Here is a 23,165-nt window from a genome sequence, read left to right on the forward strand (position 1 = left end):
AGAAGTGCTGGAATACCAAAAATAAAAATTAAAAAGCTCAAACCAGCAACCCAGTAAGAATCAACAAACTAATTTATGTAAATACCAAATTTAGTTATTACAAAACTTCTAGTGATATGAAAAAAACACATACTTTATCAATTAGAGTTTGACTGCCATGTTTAAATTATTTCACTTATTGATATTTCTTTAAACGAAGGATGGATTATTTTAAGCTGAAACCCCAAATAATGACAAGTGACCCATCGTTGTTTTGAGCTTGTGAATCATGACAACGGCTGTTTTCTTTCTAGCCCATAATCCCTGACCTCAACCCAAGCTCTCAGGAGTGGTGGGTGGGCAGGCTTGAGGCTGAATCTCATTCTACACTCTGTGTCTTCCTGTAATCAAGAGGCTAGAAAGCTAAAAGCTCCATTTCCCAGACTTCCTTACAGCTAGAATTCTGAATGTGATGTATTTTGGTTGAGCAGATGCACCTATAGAAGACAGAGGTGAGATGGAGGGTATGCTACTGCCAGCAGATAGGGAGGCTCATGAAAAGGATTTTTCTGAGGTATTACTGACAGAGACCCCAGTGTTCAGACACAAGGTTCCTAAATGGTAAGAGAATGAAACACAGCATCTAACGTGGTGTGGAATGTAGCAGGCATCGCAAAGTACTACAGAGAACCAGCAGTGGTGTGACTTCCTGATCATGACACTATCCTGATACTCGCCACGTTGGTATACTTTGGGATTGAGTGGTTTCCTGAACTTAGAATAGAAGCAGCTCTCTTGGGGACGTCCCTGGCAGTCCAGTGGTTAAGACTTCGCCTTCCAATGCAGGTGGTATGGGTTTGATCCCTGGTCAGGGAGCTAAGATCCCATATACCTCACGGCCAAAACACCAAAACATAAAACAGAAGCAATATTGTAACAAATTCAATAAAGACTTTAAAAATAGTCCACATGAAAAAAAAAAAAAAAAAAAAGCAGCAGCTCTCTTGGTTGACCTGGTTTTGCAATGTGGCATTTGAAGTCATTCCTTGAAGTTCTGTCAGTTCTCAACAATTTTATGCTCAAGTTAATATTTTGTTAAAAAAAAAAAGTACTCTCTTGCTCAAATAAATAGAATTAACTCTGTTCTCTGAACTTTACTGGACCTTAATACATTAGACCTAAATACATTAGGGTAATGGTGATGGTTCTGAGGCAGTAGTAAGGACACTGTCCAGAACTGTGAAGGGTCTGAGGTTTCACCCTACTTGCAAGCTACAAGTTAGCCTGCCACAATTTCATGGATCCTGGGTCAGAGCCAAATGACTTTATACTTACAGCACAGCAAGCAGCATGAGCTTCACGTTCTCATCAGTTCCCTTGTCCTCCGAGTCCCACAGGGGCGATGCAAAGTGGTCCAGGTGGGTGCTGAGCATGCAGTGAGTTTGCATCACAGCTGAGGAGCCCAAAGCTTAGGGTACCTGAATCTTTTATAATGAGCTCAAGCAAATCTGTCCAACTTTTGCCCTGGAGAGAGACACTATCTTTATTATACAACAGCAAACAAACCTGCCTTCCTCTCTATGGAAACACAATGTCTTCCACGGCTGTTCACTATACAAATCTCCCTGGCAAAGACAGTGTAGAACAAACAAAGCCTGTCAGAGCTTCTGCTCTCAAGATGTGAGAAACATAAGAGACCCATGGAGAACTGTTTCCAAAAGACATTAGCCAACTTTTCATTTCAACTGTAGCCACTCCTATTTTAGAGCCCAAACCAGGTTTTATCTTTTAAAAATTCACTTTAGTCATGAAATTTAACAAACATTTGTATGCAGTCAGGGACTAATTTACAGCATGGCTTCCATTCATCTCAGTCATGAGAAAATACCATAGCAGTCATTATTAAAGGTATCCATCCATAAATTACTTTTATTTCTCATTAAATGAGCACAGAGTCATTAGCATATTAATAACAGATATGTTTATTATTACATATCCATCAGTGCGGCTTTTAATACCACTTGAAACATGCATATCATCCTAGAGACGAATCAGTTTTCCAGTGCTTCTTATTTGATAGACATTACTGCAAAGCCATTATAAATTACTGAGGAGGTATTTGGTTAAAAAAATAAACAATAAATCATACTGCCCATATGAATCAACCCTTGTTATTGAACAAGAGTTTAACAGTATTTATCTGGTAATTCCTATGTTAACTGGAAAACATCACAGATGTATTGCCATAATTTTCTTTTATACTGGTGCAGCCTTCTACATATTTTGCAGAGTTTTATGAAGTCATTCATTGTATTCAATTTATGAAAGTCCACCAAACCTCTAAATATTTTAAATTAAGCCAATTATCAATGAAAAACCCCCAACACACATAATTTTTTGAAAATACGTTTTTTGAAATTTTTATATTTAGTCATGGCAGTAAAATAATTCTCTCAAATTAAGGCACTAAAAGGGCAATGCAACTCCCATCAAAAGTGTTCTAAGAATAATTTACATTTCAAACAGTGCATACATTTCTTATATGTTTGTTAACTTAATGTCTTTATCACTTAAAACCACAAAGAAACATATTATATAATTACAGAAATGATGTACCCCACAAAATGCTTTTAAACTTGGTTCTTTTGTACAGTTAGTTCCTAATGTCTCTAGTAGTAAAATAACTCAATATGGCTTGGCAAAAATGCATAGATTAAATGTAATTTTTTTTTTGCCTTCTCCCATTCCCCAATCTACAAACTTGCTGAAACACATACAGTATTTTGTAAAGCATAATGTAAGATATTTATTTTCCATCAAGTCCACCACAGGCAATCAACAGTAAGGCTTTTAAATTCTACAGTGAGGGCACTGAAGTCAAGTGATGTCACTGCTTTCTTAAAATAGTTTTGTATAGTCTTGCAAGAGCATAAAAACTGAAGTTATTAAAAAAAACTTTCAGTTGTCTCATTTTGAGATATTTTCTTTACTCCTTCCATGAGCTGATCTTGATAGTGACGGCCATTCCACTTGAAAGTGAAAGTCTCTTCCTCTCACTCGTATGAGGAAAAGTGTGTTCTATCATGATTGACAGGCGTTTTCTTAGAAATTCAAAAAGGCAGCACCTTTTTAAAAAAATATATCTAGCTAAGCTTTCCCTCAATTGTACTTGCATTACATAGTAATAATTAATCTAATCTACCTGTAGGCAAACCCGCAATAAAAAACAAAAAAAACAAAACAAAAAAACAATCCTCAGTGTGCTTTTGTGCCAAAGCAAGGACAGAATAACAGCAATCTTAACCCTGAAGCCTGTGATATTTGTGTCAAAGGAACAGCCTGTCTGCTCTGCATGGTAAAAGATGCCTGGTTTATCAGCTAGCATCCCACACAATTCCACAAGGCACTAGGTCACATGGTTAACTGTTGAGGGAAAAAAATAAAAAAATTAAGAAATGTACTCAGTTTAAAAATTCAGAAAACAAAAATTGGAAGGAAAGGTACATATACATTATATACAATAGTTAACTAATACACAAAATTTGGAAAACAGGAAAAACACACTATTATCTCCTTTTTGCTTCTACTTTGTTTCAAACACTTTTCTCCCCCCACAAAGCTATAAAAAATTTTAAGTATTTTAGATTCAGCTTTTATCCTATACAGTAGAGGGACAATACAGGATTCTACAGAAAGAAGTCCAGAGTGAGGTGATAATGCACTGGAATAGTATGGTAGCTGAGGAATACAGAAGGAGGAATGGATATGAGTCATTTCAAAGAATTAGACTTGGTTATTGATAATATGGAATGAAGAAATGGGATAAATTAAATATGGCTTTAAGCCTGCTTGGAAGACTTGGGTGACATCAGCAGAGAGGCAAATCAGTGTTAGGTCTCAGCTTCTAGATTCAAATGTCCCTCTTAATATAAGGATTACACCCTAGGGAAAGTTGGTATTTCGTATAGGAGAAAAAACATAGGCTTCAGAAATGGATAAAAGTGGGTTCCAACCTGACTATGCTACTAGTTGGCTGTGTGATCTTGTGCAAGTTGCTTAATTTCTCTGAGCCCCATTTTTTCATGTGTTAAATGAGAACTTAATGAGTTATCATAACCACTCCTCAGGAAAGGGTTTATGTCCTGTAATTGCTTGTTTTACCATATAAATATTTTTGAAAAAATTCCATCAAAACGGGTTAAACAACCCTCTCCCAAAAAGAAGAAAAAAAGGATACTTAACTGGGAAGTTGATTTGTAACACTGATAATACCAAATAATTTTGATTAAAAAAAAAAAATCTATGCCAACATAGTTAAAAATAAAATGAGCAAAGTTTTACATGAATCTATTTACATTAAAAAGGGGTAAACAACAGTTGTTTAAAACATTAAGGGCTAAATATGTACCACAACCAATGACAATAAAACCTGACATTGAACTAAATTAATATGACATTTATAAACATTCTTAGTTTCTAACAGGAATCAGTTAAACTAATTTGTAAAGTCATTTCAAGTCATATATAAATGCCCAGCTACAAACGATGCCCTTTATGGGGAAAAGAACAACTGGACTTTGGATTTTAATAGATATTATCCAATCACGTACTCACAGTTAAAAAGGTTAACATTTCAATCCTTACCTAGTTTTTCCAGATGTATTTTTGACCACTTTCCGGAAAGACTGATTTGCAGTGGATCTTGTAGAAAGTGTTCGAGGCGACGCACGAACAAAACCAGATGGTGGATTCTTAGGAATCTTCTTTACTAAATGAGTTACCCATTTTTTTTGTTCATCCTGAGAACATGCTAGTAGCAGCATATCTCTTGCTGATGTTACATCATAACTTACTATTTTAAGAAAAAAGAGCACAATTAAAGTCACATAATACCTAAAAGAGCCTTATCAAATGTTCTTACAATTTAAAAAGATTTACTATGCTTAATTAAGCTTGGACAATATCTTTTCTTCTTAATTCAATTAAGTCGGAAAATTTAAAGAGAAAATATTAGTCATAAACTAGTAAGAAAAATAAAGTAAAATCAGAAATACGCATGTGGCTCCACCAGTGCCAAAATATTACGTCTTATTATCTCTTTTCAACTTGGTATAGGAAGTGCCACACCTGAAGAAGTTATTTCATTGGGATTTAAGTCTCTAATTTGTTACATGTTATAAAAATAATTTTCATGCCTTACCTTTACATGGAGAAATTAAGTCCTCTTTCTTATCTAAGTGATCTCTGTGGCACTTAACGTGGCACCTTCGACATTCCAGGGCAGGGGGTGGTTTAAAAACATGCCAGAGAGGTTTGGCACAGGCCTCACAGTTGGCGGGAAAGTGGTAGAGGGTAGGAATGAACTCATGACCTTTGTGGTTTTGAAAATTAGTTTTCTCAGCTTGTTGTACTGGTTCCATCTCTACGTCTTTTCTACATTCACCTTCATTTGCGTATAGTATCTACATTTAGGAATGGTAAACAGAAGATTAAAAAAAAGGTCTTAATCTATACATACAAGTTTCAAATGTATAAAAGTATTGGTGTATTTACATTTACTTCACAAATACACTTAGTACTTAGGTAAAGGATCTTCTAAAATTATACTTTCAGATTTTTACCTGGAATATTTTAGGAATTTCTTCAGTTTCAGCTCTGTACACATCTCCTTGGGTTACAGGACGAACATGAAACAATTTACTAAAATGAAAAGAAATATGATGTAGGCCATTATAAACTCATTTATAGCAAAACACAGATATTTCGTTGAAGAGAACACAGTGGTGGCAAATAAGCATAGGAAAAGATTAGTCATTAGAGAAATGCAAATTAAAATCACAGTAAGTATCACTATACTCCTATCAGAATTTTTAAAATAAAAATAGTAATAACACCAAATGCTGGTGATGATGCAGAGAAACAAGATCACTCATACAACTGTGGTAGAAATGTAAAACTGCAGAGTCACTCTGGAAGAGAGTATGGCAATTTCTTACAAATCTATATATATAAAAACCTGTACATGAATGTTCACAGCAGCTTTATTTTTAATAGGCCAAAATTGGAAAAAACTTAAATGAATGGTTAAACAAACTGTGATATAGTCATACGATGGAACACTACTCAACCACAAAAAGAAAAAAACTACATCTTGGATGGACTTCAAGGGAATTACACTGAATGAAAAAAGCATATCAAATGTTACGTACTATTTGATTCCATTTACATAACATCCTTGAAGTGACAAAATTATACAGATGGAGAACAGATTAGTGGTTGCCAAAGATTAGAGAGGAGTACAGAAAGGGTGCTTCCTATGGCTATAAAAGGGCAATGAAGGATCCCTGTGATGGAACTATTCTATATTTTAACTTGGTGGTGGTCATACGAATCTATACATGTGGTAAAGGCATGCAGGCTGGAAAGGAAGAAGTAAAACTATTATTATTTGAAGATGACATTACTGTATACGTAGAAAAGCCCTGTGGAATCCACACACATACACAAAATCTCTAAAGCTAATAATGAATAGCAAGATGAAGATTCAAGGTTGATATATATAAATAAAGAGTGTTGAAATAACCAGATATCCACATGAACAAAACAAAACAACCCCCGCCCCCCCGGAAAAAAATTAACCCCAACCACTACTACTTTTTTTTTTCTTTTTTGGCCACGCTGCGAGGCAGGCGAGATCTTAGTTCCTCAACAAGGGATCAAACCCGTGCGCCCTGCAGTGGAAGCGCAGAGTCTTAACCACTGAACCGTCAGAAGACCCTCAACCACTACTTCTTACCAAACATAAAAAGAAACGAGATCAATCAGAACTTAAAAATAAAACCTAGAAGAAAACATAGAATACCTTCACAATCTTTGGGCAGGCAAAAATGTCTTGGACAGACTACACAAAAGGCAATAACCCTTTTCAAAGTGATACATTGGTTTCCATTAAAAGACACCATAAAGAAAATGAATTGGCAAACCACAGATCGGGAAATATTTGCACTACATATTCCTGACATAAAATTTGAATCCAGAATATATACAGAACTTCTGTAAACCAACCTTAAAGATAAGCAGCCCAATTAAAAAATGAGCAAAAGACTTGGAGACACTTAAGAGATACAAATGGCCAATAAATACATGGAAAGATTCTTGCCATCATTAGCCATAAGGAAAATATAAACTACAACAAAATAGCATTTCACATCCATTAGAACAGCTAAAAGTCAGACTGACAACACCAAATGTTGGTGAAGACGTGAAGCAACTGAAACTCAAATATTGCTGGTGAGTATAAACAGTATAACCTTTTTTGAGAACTGTTTGGTAGATTTATTTACACAGATTTACTGTATGATCCAGGATTCCACTCCTAGGTATTTTACCCATGAGAAATGAAAATTTAAGTCCACAAAAAAGAATGTTCAAAGCAGTCTTATTTAAAATAGCTCTCCTAGAAGCAACTCAAATGCCCATTAACAAAAGAATGGATAAACAAACTGAGATATATTCATTCAATGGAATATTACTCAGCAATAAAAACAACAATCAATACACACAGCAAAACACTATGCCGAGTGAGGGAAGCCAGGCAAGAAAGAGTACATACCATAAAATTCGATTAATATGAAGTTCTAGAATAGGCAAAACTAAATCTCAGTGATAGAATTCAGATAATCTTTTTTTTCCCCTTGAGGAGGCACAAGTGAGCTTTTTAGGGTGATAGAAATGTTCTTTATCTTGTACTGGGTTTGATTATGCGGGTGCTTACAATTGTCAAAAGTCACTGAACTGAACACTTAAGATGTATGTATTTTATTGTATGAAAATTACATCTCAATAAAAAGGTAAAACAACAACAACAACAAACTCTCATCAACGTAAAAAGTATTTAAGTTAGTTGAAAGATGTCTTTCTTATTAATATTTATGTATTATTCCAGTTAAGCTGATTATTTAAATTTTCACAACTAATGCCTTTTTTTTAAAATTGAGAAATAAAATATCAGTACTCTCTGGTACTTGCTCAATTTTTTTAACATTTTAACTATAATCAGCTCCACAATGTTTAATTACAAAGGAATGGCAAACTTCATTTTAAGTTTATATTTCTCTGTCGCACCCACCACACTTCACTCTGAATTTATATTTTATTGCATATACTTTACCTTTCCTGCTACTAGTCTGTAAGCTCCTCAAATATGAAACTGTCTTACTCATTTTACACAACCTACAACACCTATGATAATACAGGCAACAGTGCCTAAGAAATGGTTTTAGAATGAATACATACAAGGGAAAAAACCTAAGCTTATTACAGACCTCTTTGACCTATTATTAAAAAAAGAAAAGATACATTTTATTTCCTTCTTAACAATGACCACATAATCATATACTTTGAGATGTTCTGTGAACATAAAACCAATAAACACTTGAAATAAAAAAAAAATTGTCTTTAGAATACATCGATCAGGTATGCAAAATTTCCCCTCTCATATTTTGATAAAGTAAGGTTTAATTTAGTTATTATTTAAATTTGTTAAGAAAAAAGTTAATAACGTTTAAATAACAAAATATAAACTAAATGGTAAGTCTAAAAATAATTGATTATCGTAGGTTAACACTCAACAGTCTTAAAATTCAATAAAAGGCAACTTACTCAATGTCCAATACCATAGATGGATTGGATTGTTCCTTATCTTGTTCATCATTATAGAACAAAATTTTTTTGCTGCTTACCACAACGTACTGAAATGAGAAAAAAGGGGGAAGAGATAAGAGCAGTATTAACTTGGTTTAAAGTGATAAGCATAATACTTGCCATTTATGTCTAGATCATATTGTATTAATCTAAAAACAATGCCAATAATAGAGCAGTTAATACAAGTTGTATGCTTTAAAAGTAAAATATATAACAAAATATCAATTAGAAAAACTGAGGCATATTGTACCTGTTTCTTCCAGCCGTATCTTTTGATATTTCCTCTATTTGGTATTGAAAGCCAACCTTCAATTCTTGATTCTGGAAGAAAAAAAATATATAGTATTCAGCTTTAAATTGTGACAAAAGGAAAAGCTATTACAAGTTGTCTGACAGCATGCAGCAACAGGCATTCGAACACAGCTAAATGAATAAGTGCTATAATTTGCTCTTTCATGCTTCAATCACACAAATCAACTTTAATGGCCATACAAATACTGCAGAAAAAAATTCCAAGCCACTTTCCGCATAAAATTAACATTCAGTACTCAATTATAAAAGTATGAAGTAACAACAGTACCCTTAATAGCCAGGCAAGACTGGAATGGATTGCAGCTTAAATGGGATATGATACAGAAGACTTTAAATATCATTTAACATTCATATAAAAGTATTTAGCAGAAAAAAAAAATGCAGCAAGTGGAACAAATCAGAGCCATGATTTACACAAGAAAGAGCAAGCAAAAGTACACAAGTGTCCTATTACTCACAGAAGATAAGAATAGAAGATAAATAAATAAGGAATGCAGGCACAATCAACTAGATATAAAGAATAAGAGACAAGTATTTTATTTGTTTTCTCAGTACAATATTCTGATAGACTTTTTGGTAAAACACCCAAAACAATTTCATTAAAAGTGTCCAAATTTGGTTGGGAAGGGGCCCCTAATTCTAGTGGTAAATCCAATTACAATTCTTAGCAAACTAAAAGAGGTATAAATAAAGCCTTTCAAGTTTGTAGTACCAGAATTTAATAAACAGTAAAAGAACACAGAATTCAGTTGGTAAAACTACTAATGTTTTATCAGTTTGTGCATACCAGAAATTCTTTTGACTAATTTGATCAATGTATTTTATAATTATTATTACTATTTAAATATAATTGATGTTTATTAAAAATATCTGGGGAAAAAGATGATTCCATTTAGAAATGATTATTTTATATCAGGTTAGAGATAAGAACATTTAACTGTTTTTTAGATCTATTATATTTGAAACACAAAAGAAGGGACAAGTAACCAACTGTAAGGTACAATGCTATAATGTGACATTATACCATGGCTCAAACCATGACCCCTAAGGGGAATATATATATATTACCCTCCTCCATATAACTTAAAAGTTGTGAAACAGTTCCGTCTTACAGTAATGATAACAATAGGTAACATCTACTGTACATTTATTATTTGCCAAGTGCTTTACAAGGAATACCTCACAAATAATCTATAATAGTCCCATGAACATAGGATATTACATTCTTAGGAATATAGGATAAGATAGGTTCTACTATCATCCTCCATTTACAAATGAAGAGACTACGGCTTAGCAAGGTGAACTAACTTGCCCAAGGGTAATCACAGCAACTGTCAAAGTTCTAGGGTTCACCCAGGCAGTCTAATTTCTGAGTTTAAATTCCTAGAGCACAGTGATATTCTTTCCTTAAACAAGCTTTGCAGTTAACTGAATCAGGAGTAATGTTCTTGTTCCAACTTCTTCCCTGTACCTAATGCCCTATGCTTTTGTTATTCCCCTTCATCTAAATTGTTGTTTTTGTTAAAGTGGAAGAAATAATAAGAAACTTCAGTTCAAAATGATCCCCTTCTTCTCCCAAGTTTTTTTCTTAGTTGCCGTTTTTAGTTCATCAATAATTAATTTGTTCCATCAGGCAGTTCCTTGGTAAGTTTTGTGAGAGCAGGGGACCATATACTAACACTTTTTTTTTAATATATACTCCAAGGCATCTGACACACAGAGTAGGTACCTGCTATACCTTTTTTGCTTATTTTGCAATTCTTTTTTTCTGACTTAGCCAATTAAAGTCATCCTCTATTTAAATAATGGTTGTAATTTAAAAACCAAAGGGCTGCTTTATATTAAATAACATACAGAAGGCTGTTGATCATTCACAAATATTCTGTCGTAGAAAAGGAAAAAAGTTATTGCTAGGAAAATTTCCCTTCAGTGTGCCAAAGTCCATTTAATACCAGTAATTCCTCACTAAAAATAAAAGATGTGAAAGCCACTGAAATCTTGACATTTATACAAAATTGTGTATGCCAAAATATTCCTCCCTCCAAGTTATTTCTCTATGAGAATAAATGCCAAAAATATTTATGCTTTCTGGCTCTAGGTTTGAAATATATTTTCAATGAATTGTTGTATGTTGAAGACTGTATGACTGAATGTATGTCATTTCAGTGTTCCTATAGAAATTTTATACATCAAAGGCATTTTATGAATTAAATAAGCCCAATTTTATATTTGCTCTAATTTAAATAAAATGAAGAAATTAGGAACTCAAAAAAGATGCTGAAGATATGTGAAGGTTTTTGTCAATTTAAAACAATAATGTTAGAGGAGAGAATCTTAGTCTTTCCTTCTGGTGAATTCCCTTCAGAGAAGCAGGTAAACTAAGCTCAGTGATAAATAAAAAAACTACTTACTCCTGTCTTACATGCAAGTTAATATACCAGTTTTTTTTTTTTAAGTATATAAAGACCTCCTTCAAATCTATGACCACTTGTGACCTAAGTGGCCATCTGAAAGTATAATGCTCTAAATTCTATCTTTTACAATACCATCACAGAAATCAGCTTCTCCGGATAAATAAAAGAAATGCTGAGGACTTCTAAGTCTAGATTATTATCAATAACATACTACTGAAGTACAAAAACAACTCGGTCCCAGGTTTTACATATTTGTAGAGCAATTTTAACTTACAAAAAAATTTAGATGTGCATTACTGCAATATCAGCAATTAACTCCTTTACCCAAATAAGAAAGAGGTTAACTATATGTAAATCAGTATCAAATACAGCCAATTTAAACATCAAAGCTAACCACTGAAGACTACCAAAGTTTACTTGATAAACTACATACTGCTTAAGAAATAAAGGGAGACAATCACTCCAAGATTTTAAAATTATATTCAGAAGTGATATAACAAAGAAAAAAAAAATCAATGCTCAAGAATTCAGATGTACTGATTATCTCCAATCATTGATTAGATTTGGGCAAAGTCAGAAACTCTTATATACTCAAATACTTGGAAACATACCAAGAAATCCACCATACACAGGTTTAAGTTACAAAGTCTGAGATCAAGCTGGATGGAAAGAGAATGATGCAGATAATCCACAAGAGATAATGAATATTAATGGAATGCTGATACCAGTGTTCTTAATGCTTCATCTATTTTTACATTCTTTTCAGATTCTTAGGTCAATATTTCCAAAAGGAAAGGAAAAAACCAAGGAAGGAGAGCCAGATATCACATTAGTCTTTCTGTCATCTAGGCAATAGGAAAACCTTAACCCTGGGGGGTAACCTTTATATTTACAGTGCTAAGGCCACAACCTGCCACAGAACCAAAAGGAGGATGAAGACCTAAGAGAATGAAAGTGATATTAAGAACTTCAGAGGGTTATAAGTCAGAGAAGGATAACCATTTTCTCTAAGGTTTTTAGAATTGGGAAACTTAGATTTAATCTAGTTAATGACAAGATGCCAGCTGAGAAAATGACAGAGGCTGAACTCTAAATAAACAAGATAATTAAATGAGAATTTTTATATTGAATGATGAAATCTAAGAGAAATAAAGTATATTATCAGTTTATCCACCTAACTACTTAAAACAACCATCTCACTGGGCTTCCCTGGTGGCGCAGTGGTTGAGAATCTGCCTGCCAATGCAGGGGACACGGGTTCGGGCCCTGGTCTGGGAAGATCCCACATGCCGCAGAGCAACTGGGCCCGTGAGCCACAACTACTGAGCCTGCGCGTCTGGAGCCTATGCTCCGCAACGAGAGGCCGCGATAGTGAGAGGCCTGCGCACCGCGATGAAGAGTGGCCCCCGCTTGCCGCAACTAGAGAAAGCCCTTGCACAGAAACGAAGACCCAACACAGCCAAAAAAAAAAAAAAACAAAAACAACCATCTCACTGAACTAAAAATATGATCAATATTTCAAAAGGCCTTCATTTTAACTATTTAACTATTCTAAGACCTCCCTTTGTAAATCTGTAGTTTAAATTCGTTTATCAGTTTTCCAAACTAAGTAAAATTAATCATCACCTTCAAAAAATCTTTTAGACACTTGAATGATATGTAACTCTCTCAAATTAAGGATGAATACCACATCAAGTTTCCATAGTGTAGTGTTATCATGTTCGCTTCACAAGAATGAATACCAAAATTCTTTACAATTCTTTCTAGATATTACTGCAAAACCTTAACTTTATTTGCCAGAGATCTAGTAAAGAGATCTAGTAAATAGCAGGCTTAGTACAGATTTTCAATTTACTAGTAAAATATCTGACACAGAGGTAAAATAACATTGATAATGATTATCCATTAATTTCTACCTCCAATATGAAAGTCATAGTCTCCAATATGAAAAGGTTCAGCACTACAGAGACCTCTGTAAAGTTCAAACTGAGAACACAGTTAATAGAGAAAGAGATACCCTAATTGGTCTCCCTTTATAGCAATGGAGAATGGCCACCAGAGCCTTTTTGTCTTCCCACTTTATTTGAACTTTGAAATCCTTAAAAGCAAAATCTCTGAAAATACAAAGCTATTCTAAATATTATATACTCAGAATGGAGCCAGTAGAAAAATTTAACTCTCTTTGCTGACTGACTCCTGAGTGGATTTATTAGGTCAGGATTCTGAAATCTAAATGGATATCTCACCTAAGTCTGCCAATCAAACCACCTGATGATGCTTTGAGTTTAGCCTTCCTGAATAAGCCAGGATGAAAGATAAAACTCATTACCTTCCCCCAACCTCATCTTTCAATTCAAATCCTCTGGATAGCATTCACCAATAATGAATCAGTCTCTGAAATGTTTAACTTAATACAAAGAAAACCAAGGCATACATAGTAAGACATTATAAACAAAGTTAAAGGGAAATGGGTGGGATAAAGACAAAAACCCCATCAGGATATTTAACCTACACTAGAGAAAGAATTCCTTTAAATAAATAACTCTAGAAATATCTTGGGATTAATGAAGAGGGAACCTAAACTACAATTTCAGTTCAACAAGTGAAGGAATGTAGACAAACACCCCTAAAAGTCATACTCTTTCTTAACTGATGATTAAATCATAACTGTAGAAAGATATTCAAACAACAGTTGAAGCTAGAGATTCTTATTAAATCCAAAGTGATCCTCTGATAAGGATGTGCACCTACAAGATTCTCAAGAGGCAGGAGGTTTCAGAGAGCCAAAAATGGGAATACAGAAGGAATTTCTTGACCACTGGAGTAAGAAATATTTATTCCCTGACCTTCCCTTTCCAGATATCTCATTTTGGGCTAGCAAAGCCACCAAAGAATGAGGGCAGGGATTACACAGAATACAAATAAGAACTGAATTCACTTCCTACTTTGAGTCCCACTTTCTTGACCAAGAACGATAACGTAAAATTTTCTAAGTCGTCTATCAAGTTTTTTTATATCAAATTCTCAAAAAACAAGTAATATCTGTTAAAACAGATCCCTATTATATCAAATGTGTTGATTCATATCTTTTTATGCATTATTCAGGAAATACATTAAATAAAATCTATTTTCAAGTTTAGGACCACGTTAACAAAACTTTCAAGACCTTGAACTAAGAATATGTAGTAGGTCAAATGTGTTGTGTGTGTGTGTATGCCTTTAAAATCTGTAATGCATGTTTTAATATATATAACCTATTCATTTCTAAATTGAACCTGTAATATGTGTATTGTTCATCTCTGTTAAAAAGACATAAATGTACTATAACCTACACTACAATGAACCCAAGAATGAGGCTGTGTTTATTTTTCAATTGATTCTCCACTAGAACAAAAAAAAGGAAAAAGAAGAAAAAGTCTGAAATCCTAGCTACTCGCTTTTGCCTTTACTTGACTCCCTGACCCCTCTCTGCATCTTCCAACCCCTTTTATCTATTTCTCCAAATTTGAAACTTCAAGTCTGATTAAAGTTTATAACTATAGCATTAGGTGGGTTTCTATATAGAGCTGCTGTGGTTCTGATTATTAAGCATAGTTCTTAGTTTTAGCACAAAAATACATAAAACACTGAAGAGCTGCTACTCATGAAAACATGTACAACCTTCCTTAAATGGTGAGAGTTGTAGCAGCAGCTTCAACTTTCACCATGGCATTAGGCTGGTTCAATATTGATTCATAAACGTCTTCAAGTTTCTATTTAGTTAGAGCCACTCAGATCTATTTTAATAGCCTAAGACTGCTTATGACTGCTTTTATTCTATAAAATGCACTAGGTATACAAATGTCATCAGACTCTGGCTATCAGAAACATAAATCCCTTCTTAAGAATCCATGGACAAAACAACAAAGAGGTAGAAATCCAAATGAAAGAAATCTACATTAACTTCCATGACGTTTAAGCAAACCTGAACGAAGTAATAGAAAATATTCTTACCTGGAAGGTTTCCATCAGTTTCATCAGCACTAGGAAAACTAGCAACACTTGTAGAATCTGATAGGTCCAAAAGTTTCGCACGCAATTGCTCAATGTCACTCTCTTTGCTAGCCAACTGCATCTGAAGCTCATTCTTATGTGTACATTCTTCTACCAATTGCTATTTTAAAAAAAATACCAAGATAATATAAAGAATCAAGATCAAAATTTCCAACATTAGAAATTAAGAATTAGTGGAACTATAAGTAATCTAGAATTGCTAATACTAAAAATTTACTGTAAATTTCATGAATGTTTACTACCACAGATTTTAATACAACTATAAATGTGCAAGTTCTCTTCCTCAGTAATACATTGCTTGGATAAGCTCCTTTTCTCTTTGCTTTAAATAAGTTTTTTTTTTTAAATACAAAGCATCAAAAACCAAAACCAAACACCTGTTAAAACAATAGAAATTGCTTTTATGGCTTCAAACAAAATAATTTAAAAGATGTAGAAAGCTTCTCAGGATGGTAAAACCATAAATGATGGAGTCAATGCTTGTATCTAAGTCTGTCTAAGATCAGAGACCATGTTCTCAATTTTGTGCTATTAAGCTAGGAAGCATCAAAAAATTAAGTCTGATATTTTGAAAAGTGAGTCCTTATCAGAGGAAACAAAAAAGCTATAATACTCCAATTCCACTATCCCAACTATAGTCAATATTATATGAGCCATATCTCAATTTCAGTCTGAAGCCAAAGAGGCAAAACCCTTGGTTGTTTCTCTAAAAGTAGCATCTCTAATCAAGCTGATGCTAAGGGGTAAAAATTACTCAAGTCATAGTTAACAGGCAACAGAGTATCTTTCTATTTTTTCAAGATCATGGTTCAAATTAGAGTAACAGTAATCAAATTATGGAGAATATAAACCTAAATATGATTTTTATACTAAAAAAACTAAATGAGATCAGTAGACAATAAGTATATACAGTAATAACAATTTAAAATAATCCTACAAGTGCAACACACAACCTTACCGCTTGCATGTCATTCAGTTCCTTCTGATGTTTCACTACCATCTGGTTGAATTTCTCTCTTTCTTGGTTGAGTTCAAGTTGTAGCTTTCGATTTTCCTTTTCTTTCTTTCTCAAATCCTGTGTATTAGCTTTCTTTCTATCAATTTTAAAGTCTTTCCGATTCATTATTTCTGCCAACTTGTTAACAGCCTATTAAAATATTAAAATGTTATTAATAAGGTTCTTCATTGTAGCTACCCAATTTAAATCTCCACTAAAAATATATTTTTTTCTTCAAAATCAGGAAGCAGGACTTTTTGTGTATGTGAAAATTAGGAGAACCTAATGAATGTTGGAATATGATAACTGGTAGCACAAGTAACTATTACTGATTCATCTCATTGTTCAAATGTAAGAACCAGACAGGCTGGCAAAAATCCAGTTATTGTTCAACAATTATTCAGCACTTATTATACTGCATGTAAGTACTCTGATAGGCACTAGATATCAGCACAGAAAATACAATTATGCCCCAAAGGCATCCTAGTCTGGTGGAGGAGCTGGATAAGCAAGCATGACAGTACAGAGAGATACTGCTTCTTTTTTCTCTTAAGTGTCCCTTACTTTTTCTTTTTTCTATTGGATTGTCTTTTTCTTTTTTGCAGATGCTCTTTATATTTATCTATACATGCTGCAAATATTCTTCCTAGTTTATTTCCTTTCAACTTATGTTCTTTTGGACTTTTTTGTATGTAATAAATGTCAATCTTTTTCTTCATGGTCTCTGTTTGGGTATAAAGGGAAGTAAAATCTCCACTGAAGGATTTTCAACAAGTATTAAGTGCATTTTTGAAAGACTACTCTAGTTGAAGCATTGTTGAGAGGGAGAATAGATTAGTGGTAAGGAGTTATCAAGTAGGAAATATTTATTTTACTGTAAAAATCAACTGAGGTACACAGTAGCTTATGAAGAATTTAAACTACTGGATAACTTGGTAAAATGACAAGATACCAAGTTTTAGTGTAAAAAATCTGATCTAGCTGCAAAATACAAAGCAAAATGATACCTCTACCCCTTTTAAGTTTCTTACTCACTCCCCATTCTTCTCTCTTGACTTCAGTCAAGTATGTGGTTTCTCCTCATTAAGTTTTCCTACTGTCAATTGTAGGTTTTCTATACAATCTAAAACAAATTCTTCACTAAACTGATGACTTAGACGAATTAGCTTTCTTAACTCGCTTGAAATCCTACTTCCTGAATAAGTCTTCCACATTTAATGAAGAAAGAATATTACATTATTTTTTCTAATGAAAAGCTTGAACCTTATAATCTCAGTTTTAAGAAAAAGGACATGAAGAGCAAATATTAACTTCTGAATATATGATACTCAAATACAAACACATGGAAAAGGCTAAGAGCATGTATACCTGCGTTTTAAGGGTTCGTTCTGTATTGATATTCTTTTCAAAGGCAGCCTTAAGATTACTGATCTCCTCCTCCTTCTTCAGTTTATATTCTGTCAACAAATTATATAAAATGTTATCGCATGGCATTAATTAATTTCTGCCTTGCAAAGTAACAATGAGATACTTTTATAGAAATTTTGTAATGGATTCAAGGTTTATTTTAAGCAATAAAATATTTAATTCTTAATTAATTCTTAATTAGTTATTAGTAACAATAACTAATTATTCAAATTAGTATATACCACATAATAACTTTCAGTAACTTCATTAAGATATTTTTCCAGGGCTTCCCTGGTGGCGCAGTGGTTAAGAATCCGCCTGCCAATGCAGGGGACCCGGGTTCAAGCCCTGGTCCGGGAAGATCCCACATGCAGTGGAACAACTAAGCCTGTGCTCCACAACTACTGAGCCTGCGAGCCACAACTACTGAAGCCCGCGCACCTAGAGCCTGTGCTCCGCAACAAGAGAAGCCACCGCAATGAGAAGCCTGCGCACCACAGTGAAGAGTAGCCCCCGCTTGCCGCAACTAGAGAAAGCCGCACACAGCAACAAAGGCCGAACGCAGCCAAAAATAAATAAATAAATAAATTAGTTAATATTTTAAAAAAAGATTTTTTTCAGTTTATTAAGGTATAATAGACAAAATTTTAAGATATTTAAAGTGTATAATGTGATGAATTGATATACACATACATTGTGAAAGGATCCCCCACAATCAAGTTAATTAACACATCAATCACCTCACATATTTACCTTTTTGTGGAGGGGTGGTGGTGAAAATATTTAAGTTCTACTAAGATAATACTTAAGGCTACAAAAGTTATTTAATATATGAAAACAAATATTTCAAAAACCTAATGCACAACATAAAGATTTACCTCTGAACTTGATTTAACTTATGATTTTTTAAAAAATCCTACATACCTTCCTCTGCCTTCCTCATTTTATCAGTTAGCTCTTCATTTTCTTTTCTTAATAATTCAATATCTTTGGTTAGCATACTGTTTGTTTCTTCGAGCTAAACAAAGCACAGAAACGTTTAAGCTATACAGTCTCTTTGCTAGTCTCATATTTAAAGCAATAACCTTTAAAAAAATACTTGCATTTTCCATAGATGAGGACAGGTCAGACATTGCTTAATTATAAAAACATCTGGTTTCCAGTTTAAAATATGTGGATATAATTAAATTCAAAATATTTAAAAACAATTGTTAGCTTCCAAAACTTATTTCAGTGTGTGTATATACACATTACATATGAACGGAAGGAATAAAAAATGTTATGAAAAGAGAACGAGACTAGAAACTAGGAAATATGCATTTAGTTTTCTAGCTCTGTGACCCTTAGCAAGTCACAACCTTTCTGGGCTTCAGTTTCTTCATCTGAATAATGATGATGAAAATGACAGTTTAAAATGTTTGATTATTGTATGGCTGTTAGCATAAATGATGCCACTGTGGGCCCACATAGTTCCTCCTGTCCTTCCCCTGACCCTACCCAGAACTGTACTGTGTGGTAAAAATCACTTCTTTGTTATCAAGGGCTTTGTAGTTAATAGATATTATTTCATAATCATTAGGACCAGGTGGCCTCTATGCTCTGTTAGTCCCCAATCAGTGATGAAGACCTTCGCTGACATATTCCTGGTACCTACGAGACTAGTTATCCATTCATAAATCTTGACGTAGGAATGCACTTCCTATTTCCAACCACATACCCCCCATACCCTAGGTTAACTATAACATTGTCCCAGTGGTCCCTTGGTGGTGTGGAGTGCAGCTGTGAATGCTTCCAGATCATTGTCTGTCCGAACCCACTCTGTGAGTGAGGTACCCTATAATAAACTGATCCACTGATTATACGGAGCTGCCTGCCTTGTTTTTCGGTCTCAAGATACCTTCTCAGTTCGGTGGGCACTTTTCATTTCCTCTGTCCTCCAACAATGTCTTTTAGTAATGTACTTATTCACCCTTCTATTTATATGATTTCATTTGATCTTCGTAAGAATCCTGTGGAATAGGTATTGTTTCTATTTTATAGATGAAGAATCTGAGGCTTGGAGAAGTTAAAGCAAACTGCCAAGACCATGTAACTTCTTAGAGGCAAAGCTGGGATGTGAACCCAGACCTGCTTATACCAGAGCATTTGATGGTGGCTTCACCACCAAGAAGAAAAATCTCTGTAACTTCCCTTTCTAGTTCCATGATACATAGACCATAGTATAAATTCCAGGAATAGGTAATTGTTTGTAGTACTGGTTTTTCTATAATGGATTTGTAGATATCCACAAAGAATTTTTTATCCCAAAATAGTTTCTCTGAATTTTATAGAATTCTGGTCATGAAATCAGTTGCAGTTTATTAAGATAATAAAACAAATGAATTTAAGGTAAGCATTTCTTTACAGAAAATATATTAAAATCTACAGCCAGAAAGGGAAAAAACCCAATACACTGAATAAGAATTTCAATCATTAACAATTGTTTTAGATTATATAAATTATTTTATATATGAGTACAAGTTGACCATTGTGTATAAGTAAATACTCATGCACTTACACTTACCCTAACGCTTTAACATGTAACCTATTTTGATTTTTAAATTAATTTTAATCACATAACTTAATGAACTATCACACTTACCCGACTAACAGTGTGCTCTTTATCTGCAATCTCTTGTCTATTTCTTGAAGCAGCTTTCTTGCTTTCTTGGGTCAATTCAAAATACTGTTCTTCCAGAAGCCCTCGAGCCAACTGCTCAGACTCGGCTTTTGTTTCTGCTAGATCCAACTGAGCAGCAAGAGTTTCTCTAGTAGATTTAAAAGAGAAATGAATGTAAACAAATTCAATTCATTCTTCTAACTTAATCATATGCTTAAAAACACAATTCTTTTTAAATGATAAAAAGAATTAAGTATTTTATTGCTTAAAATAAACCTTGAATCCATTACAGATTTCCTATGAAAGTAATGAATTTAACCTCTCACACTTAGAAAAACTATAAAAGCAAAGGACACTTTAATCTTGTACCTGCTATTTTGCTTAACTAAGAAAAAGGTAATAAAACAATGGCAAGCAGTCTACTTCTAGAAGGGAATGTGTTGGGATCTGGAATGAAACGCAGCATGGCACAGTGGAAATGTCATTGGCTTATAAATCAAGAGGCCAGGCCTGGACCCTTACTTATCCTCATTATACCACTAGCTAATTGGTTAGGGACATTGGGCAAGTTCCTTATACTTACTGGAGCTCAACTTAATCAAATCCATAAAATGAGAGGATTAAACTACATTATTTTTGAGGTCCCTTCCAGCTCTGAAATTCAATGAGATTATGAAGACTTATAAATAGACCTGCAAACCACCGTAAACTATTCTAGGAATGCTCCTTAGGAATTACATTTTAAAAGCCTTTCAGAATTGACATTCAGACCACGACCAGATCACTGCAGTTTGCCTGCTCTTCCCAAAGAACCTGTCTTCGATAAGTTATCTTGGTCATAATTGTAACCCCTACATACAGTAGGTGCTCAATAAATGTTTATTAAATGAATGAATGAATGACTTCCAACTATTTTCTATTAAGAGAGTAATACAAATACTTTAGGCTGCCTCAAGCCTAAAGAGGAAGACATATAGTGACTACAAAAAATAATAATTTTTTTGACAATTGTTTTTGTCCAACAAATATTTGAATGTTCCTATGTGCCAAACACTGTTGTAGGAATTAAGGCATACAGCAGTAACAAACTCCCTGCCCTCAGAAAACATACATTAGTAGTGTGAGACAGTTCAAAGAAATGAACAATATACAGCATATCACACAGAACAATGAAAAGAAAGGTGAAGAGGCTGTGAGTGTGGTCACTATTTTATAGAGGGTGATCAAGGAGGCCTCTCCGCTAAGCTGACATTTGAGGAAATATATGGAGGAAGTAAGAGAGCCATGCAGTGTATCCGGGAATACAGCTTCAGGCAGAAGAAACATCTAATACCAAATGCCTAAATGTTCTGAAGGAAGCTAATGTGAGCAGAGTGAGGAGGGGTTGGGGGGAGTTGTGAGATGTAGTAAGAGAAGTGGGGAGAGAGAACAGGTATTATAAGGCTTTCTAAAACAATATAGGGACTTTGGCTTTTACTCTGAGTATTCTGTCTTAAAAAGATCATTCTGGCTGTTGTTTAAGATCAGACTAGAAGGGGGACAATGGTAGAAGGAGGGATACCAGTTAGGAGGCAACTGAAATAATCAAGATTGGAGATGATGGTAGTTGGGACCAAGCTGGTAAATGTTAAAAGTGGTGAGAAGTGATCATATTATGGACATGTTTTTTAGTTATAGCTAGGATTTATTGACGGATTTCATGCAGAATATAAGAAAAAAAGAAGAGTCTAGGATGACTCCAAGTTTTGGATTTAAGCAACTAGGAATAACAGAATAGCTAATATTGACATGGGGAAGGAGCAGGTTGGCAAGGTGAGGGAGTAAGGCATTTTTTCTGGACATGTTACATATAAGATGCTTCTTAAACACTCAACTGGAGATGTCAAACAGACAGCTAGATTTACAAGTCTGGAATTCAGGGGAGAATATACTTGTACACTGATGCTATTTAAAGCCCTGAGGCTAGATGAGAACAAGTAGGGAGTGATCCCTTGGGTCCTCCAAACTTTAAAGGTCTCAGAGATGGGAAAGGACAAAGGAGCAAAGAAGGGTGAGGAAGAGCAGCCAGTTCAATAAGAGGAAAACAGTGTTTGGTGTCACAGAAGCCAATAAAGAAATTCTGTCAAGAGAGAGTAATCAATTATGTCAATTGTTGCTATTAAATAAGATTAGGACTGAGAACTGACTATAGTTTTTAGCTATTAGGAAGTCACCGGTGACCTTGAAAAGGGTTATTTTGGTAGGGTAATAAGTACAAAAGTCTTGAGTGAGCTCGAGAGAGAATGGGAGAAGAGGACCTGATGATAAATGGTATGTCACTTTTCAAGGAAGTCTGCTACAAAAGGAAGCAAAAAAAATAGGATGCTACCTGGAAGTAAGATATGTAGTTTAAAGAAAAGGAGGCTGGACTTCCCTGGTGGCGCAGTGGTTAAGAATCCACCTGACAATGCAGAGGACATGGGTTCGATCCACGGTCTGGGAAGATCCCGCATGCCACAGGGCAACTAAGCCTGTGCGACACAACCACGGAGCCTGTGCTCTGGAGCTCGCAAGCCACAACTACTGAAGCCCTTGCACTTAGAGCCCGTGCTCCGCAACAAGGGAAGCCACCACAATGAGAAGCCTGCACACCGCAACGAAG

General features: G+C 34.4%; 1 protein-coding gene across 1 annotated transcript in view; it reads right to left on the reverse strand.

Moving 5' to 3' along the window:
• Positions 1-1,941: 1,941 nt before the first annotated feature.
• ROCK1 (Rho associated coiled-coil containing protein kinase 1) overlaps positions 1,942-23,165 on the reverse strand; it is a 150,526-nt gene continuing 129,302 nt past the window's right edge. The window contains exons 23-33 of the mRNA XM_036823051.1: positions 20,507-20,672; positions 18,790-18,883; positions 17,827-17,915; positions 16,420-16,608; positions 15,402-15,561; positions 8,933-9,003; positions 8,641-8,729; positions 5,601-5,679; positions 5,180-5,441; positions 4,624-4,831; positions 1,942-3,402 (exon numbers count right to left, since the gene is read on the reverse strand). Coding sequence (XP_036678946.1) covers positions 3,399-3,402; positions 4,624-4,831; positions 5,180-5,441; positions 5,601-5,679; positions 8,641-8,729; positions 8,933-9,003; positions 15,402-15,561; positions 16,420-16,608; positions 17,827-17,915; positions 18,790-18,883; positions 20,507-20,672 — 1,411 coding nt within the window. The 3' untranslated portion in view covers positions 1,942-3,398. The remainder of the gene's footprint in view (positions 3,403-4,623; positions 4,832-5,179; positions 5,442-5,600; positions 5,680-8,640; positions 8,730-8,932; positions 9,004-15,401; positions 15,562-16,419; positions 16,609-17,826; positions 17,916-18,789; positions 18,884-20,506; positions 20,673-23,165) is intronic.

Source organism: Balaenoptera musculus, chromosome 14 (genome assembly GCF_009873245.2).
Source record: "Balaenoptera musculus isolate JJ_BM4_2016_0621 chromosome 14, mBalMus1.pri.v3, whole genome shotgun sequence".
NCBI lineage: Eukaryota > Metazoa > Chordata > Mammalia > Artiodactyla > Balaenopteridae > Balaenoptera > Balaenoptera musculus.